Source organism: Zerene cesonia, chromosome 14, assembly GCF_012273895.1.
Source record: "Zerene cesonia ecotype Mississippi chromosome 14, Zerene_cesonia_1.1, whole genome shotgun sequence".
Taxonomy (NCBI): Eukaryota; Metazoa; Arthropoda; class Insecta; order Lepidoptera; family Pieridae; genus Zerene; species Zerene cesonia.
Window position 1 is genome coordinate 6,593,753 of NC_052115.1, and position 5,047 is coordinate 6,598,799.

Genomic DNA, 5,047 nt, shown 5'->3' on the forward strand with positions numbered 1-5,047 from the left:
CACACGTAATCCGAAAGTTTATTGCGTGCTTCTAAAGGGCTGGAACAAGCGATTTAACTAATTGTATGAAAACACCGGTATTAATTTATTTGGAGCTTACGTTTGAAATACAAACCTTTCCTTATCAAAGTGAAATGAAAGCGCCGGAGAGCGCTTTGTGCAAAACGGCTCGACTTTCACTTTGTTTTAATAAAACGGGTTACGCATTAAAAATTCTTCTTACATTTGCGGTTAAGTTCCAGATCTTTTATTTTCTATTTACATGCGTTAGAGGAATGCACGCAATGTGGAGCTCGTTACACCCGTGTCGTATGAAAATATGCTGATGAAATTTTGCATGCAGCTTCTTGTTGTCAGTACAGTCAGGGGTTTATTTGCATGGGAAAGATTGGGATTTGATGTATTTGTTCCGAAATGATGATAATATTAATAAGTAGATGTCGCTTTAGTTTTCGTGTGATAAGGTACGTTACATATCGACGTTTACTAATTCTTAAGTTAAGCAGTTTTTGCGTGAAAGAGCAACAAACACACAACCACATCCTTACAATCTTTCGCATATATAATACTAGCTGCGCCCCTCGGTTTCACCCACGGGATAAAAATTTGCCTATATGTTATTCCAGTTGTTCAGCTATCTACGTACCAAATTTCATTGCAATCAGTTTAGTAGTTTTTGCGTGAAAGAGCAACAAACACACACACATCCTTACAAACTTTCGCATTTATAATATTAGTAAAATGTGTTTCATTTTAAACTTTTGTTTAAAAAAATATGAATTAATGATCAATTGCCACATAATCGTAATTCTATAAAATCAGTAAGGTAAAAACAAAAAAAATGCTTTGGCTGATTATCGCACTTGTATTTCTCCCGAAAGATGGCGCTGATGGAAATTTCCCTGAAACCTTATACACATTACACACAACAACATTGGAACCGCTCTCAAAAACTGTCTATGAAAATTAAAATATTACGAAAAATGCATTCAATAAAGACTGCAAAAAACACGAAATCTTGTTGTTTTTTTAACCATTTATAATTTACCAATAGAATACGTACTCTGTCCTTGAGATATTGCTATATTTACTAAAATAAAGAGTATCAAGGCTAAACTGTATTCAAATCACATAAATCTATCCTTATTTGAGGATGTCCTTTGAGCTTTGTGTGATACATTGTTAGAGTGGGAGAAATTGAGTAAACATGGGTTAAACGTAATAGAATTGTGCTGTAATTCTATACAACCGACCAACAGAGGCAGTCGATTGATATCGAATCACTGTAAGGCGTTACGGCTATTGAGTTAGTGAAGGCAGTTGGCATAATGGCGATTAGGCAATATCTGACAATTTAGGCACAAAGCATAGCGTATATGACTATTATAGTATTACAGTACATTGTAAACTGATTATTTTTCTATGTTGCAGATGCAATATACAAAGAGTTAAGTCTAATCCTATTTCTTTATTATTATTTACGTGTAAGTAAGAAGTTTAGATAGATTAATGTTTGCTGTTTCAGATGAAAAATATGCTTGTTTCACCTCACCAAAGCCCTAGCCACTAAGAGAATCATAAAATAAGGAATAATAAATATGTTTTATAATCTCGCGCGTCGTTGGCAATATTGTTTCAATATTTAAACTCATAACTATGAGATTTTGAGGTTATGTTTTTCTATTAAACATCTTCAAGCTGTTTTATTTAAGCTGTGTGTGTAATTTGATCAACTGCTAGAAGTAATTGCGTAGCGTCGTCTTTATTTACTTAGAGTTTGCGCTGTGTAAATGTAATTTGTCGGAAATGAATAAAACGAAGGCCTTACATCCTTACGTTTGTAAATAAACAGTTATCACAGCTGAGTGCGACCCTAGATTGATGTTTGAATGAGAGTTTAGATAACTTGTCATGTAATTTTGTTGAGGCACACAGAAATCTATATATAATATAAAGAGATTTATTTGAAACGGATATATTTAAAGTGTATTATTATTTAAACTGATTGGTAAAATTATTTAAAAGGACTGAAATAAATTCTATAATAATAATAGAATGTATATAGTATAGAGTTAATGTAAAGAGAAATAATAGATGATCGTTCAAATTCTTGAGGTGGTATGGTCAAAGAGGTGTATTCTTTGTTGCATTCACAAGTATATGAATTTTGTATATACTCTGGAGAAATGTGTAGGTTATATTTTTCAAGTGGATTTTATAATAGACCACGACGTAGACGTGTCATATGGTATAGACCTCTACTATACCCATAATATCATTGGATCTAGAAAGTTTAAAGGAAATATTAAAGCATGATGCCAGGTATTATTGAAAGTTATTATTTTAAAACGAAAGCCGCATATTTATATGTTAATATGTCAATCAACTGCTCCACTATTACTAAGGAACATTTAAATTTAAACGACTTTATGTATTCCAGAAAACATCCATCCAATTTCAGTCGCAGAGCTAAATGGTTGTTATTTCAGATTTTTCATTTAACATAATTTAATACGTTATGTTGTGTAGACGTAATACAATGTAACAAAGTAGAAGTATTATTGGATAAACTTTGGCATGATACTTTTATAATTATAATTAGCATTTTTATAGTAAAGAGTTGCAAACGACTACTTATTTGCTTCAAATTATAAAAAAACACGATTAAGTCAAAACTTCCAAATAGATTTTTGTATGTATTATAATTAGGATTTTTCATATAGTGATGGTAATTGAATGATAATTACTTTAGTTCTTAGTCAAATACCGAGTTAACTAAATACTCAGTAGTGCATTAATATGTAACACACTAGTGCATTGTCTGGTTGAATACAATTCTTTGACTAATACCATTCTCTAAAGTTACATTTCTACAAATACTGACACGATTTCTAAACTAGATTCGAGAAAATACCAGCTCAGTGACGTCATCAATCAAAACCCTTTGGCTGAAACGTTCTATGCAATAAAGTTGGAATCCCGGGTGACAAGTTAAGCCCTTCGAACCGCTCTCGACCATCCATCTTCTAAATAGTATGATATAACTGTCACTTCAACTTTATCTATTCGTATTTCGTATGAGAAAGGTATTTAAACAATAGCTCTAGTTTTTTTTTTTTAGTTTTTTTTTACTGGCTGAAAAAACAGATTTTGTTTTTATGCGAGTCGATTAAGCGCACTTTTCATGTAAATCCCTTACCATTAATTATGAGTGAACTATATTATGTTGCAGTATAACAACCTCTATCTTCAAAAAAGCATTTGTTTCGAATCAGCCATTTCCAGAGTTTTGTTTGGATAAAGAAAAATCCACACCGATAAAATGTAATTTTTTAGTCTGTATTTTAGTAGCTGATGAAATACAGTTCAGTATAATATGAAATGAAAATGAAATGAATTATCTCTAAATAAATAGGAGTTTCTATTCGTGGGTCTATTGTGATTTAAATCTACAGTGTATTTTAAAGGTGGCCAAAGCATAGGTGTATGTTCGAAATATAGGTAATTTTTATAGGTAACATAACATCCTATCCTATCCTGTCCTGTCCTACTAATATTGTAAATGCGAAAGTTTATGAGGATGGATGTATGTGTAAGTGTGTTTTTTACTCTTTCAAACAAAAACCAATTGTAAATGAAATTTGGTACGTAGATAGCTGGACAACTGGAATGACACATAGGCAACTTTTTATTCCGATATTCCTATGGGATACGTACTCACGCTGGTGAAACCGCGGGACGCTGCTATTTATTTATATGTAGGATGTCACATTGGAAACTCTTTGGGAAAATTCCCTGAATAGCAGAAGACATAGAAAAGTTTTTCACAACGCAAATGTACATTTTTCCATTTTGCAAATGTGTCGCTAACAGAAGTTTTATTACGTCACGAAATGCCCTCGCATGTGGAACCAAAACAACAGTGTGGGGATTGTGAAGTTTTACGAGACTTAACAAAGTATGTTGAATGGACGCTTTCAAAGAACTATCATTATTAGCCTTTAAGTCTAACGTTAAAGTATAAGGAAACCAACCTGTGTATGTGAGGCATGATGTAATACATTGAATTAAAGTGAAATCGAATAATATTTGGTTTATTTATTGATTATTAAGGATGGCCTTTTACACCAATTAAATTAAAATATTTAAAAACATAAATTAATTATCTGCATGTGCAAGAAATGTGTGTTGAATTAAATAATATGTGCTTCAGTTATAATTTTTTATTAAAACAAAAATCCATCCATAACTTGAGTGAATTTCCAAACATCAAATGATAACATTCAAATACAAAAGCATCATTCGAATACGAGAGCATTTTCTCAATCTGCAACATGCAGTTCCAGTTATAACAGTTGCATGTAGATATAACTCCAGAGTTAAGTTTGAATCCACTAAACCTGCGAGTAAATCTCACAAATACATTAAACCTGCCACACTGTATTATAGAACGTGTTATTCTCCATCTGCTTCTATTTGCTGTTTGCTTTGTATGACTGCGCTACCTATATATTTTAACTTTCTGAAAGAGAGTTTGAAAGCAATGTGTGTAATTTGAAAATTAAAAAATTTTAACGGATTTTAAACGCGATTTATTCATTATAAAGTCGCTCGCTGTAAAGTGTTCCAAACGTCGGGTTAATAATATAATGAATAAATCGCGTTAAAAATACGTTAAAAAGTTTTTAATTTCTAAATGTATAATACTCGCGTAAAATCAACAACAACAACACAAGAAAATACAATGTATGTAATGTTATTTTAAGTTTTTTTATGTTAAGAGTGGGAAACGGAGCTGGTAGTTCGCCTCGTGGTAAGCCATCACCACCGCCCATGAAAGTTTGCAGAGATAGGGAATCTGTAAATGCGTTGCCCGCTTTAAGAGGTAAGGATTGATGGGAATAAAGGAATGGACTGGGAAGGGTAAGGAAAAGGAAATGGGTTTATGGCCCCGGGTCATAACTGAAATAAATTTAATAATATTTAGTATCTATCTTTTGAAACACTTGTTTTTAATTTATGTCATTAAAATTACATTCAATGTTCA

General features: G+C 32.0%; 1 protein-coding gene across 1 annotated transcript in view; it reads right to left on the reverse strand.

The window, feature by feature from the left end:
• Positions 1–4,051, reverse strand: part of LOC119831943 (esterase B1-like) — a 13,646-nt gene extending 9,595 nt beyond the window's left edge. Inside the window, exon 1 of the mRNA XM_038355513.1 lies at positions 4,035–4,051. Within this exon, the coding sequence (XP_038211441.1) occupies positions 4,035–4,051 (17 nt within the window). The remainder of the gene's footprint in view (positions 1–4,034) is intronic.
• Positions 4,052–5,047: the final 996 nt, after the last annotated feature.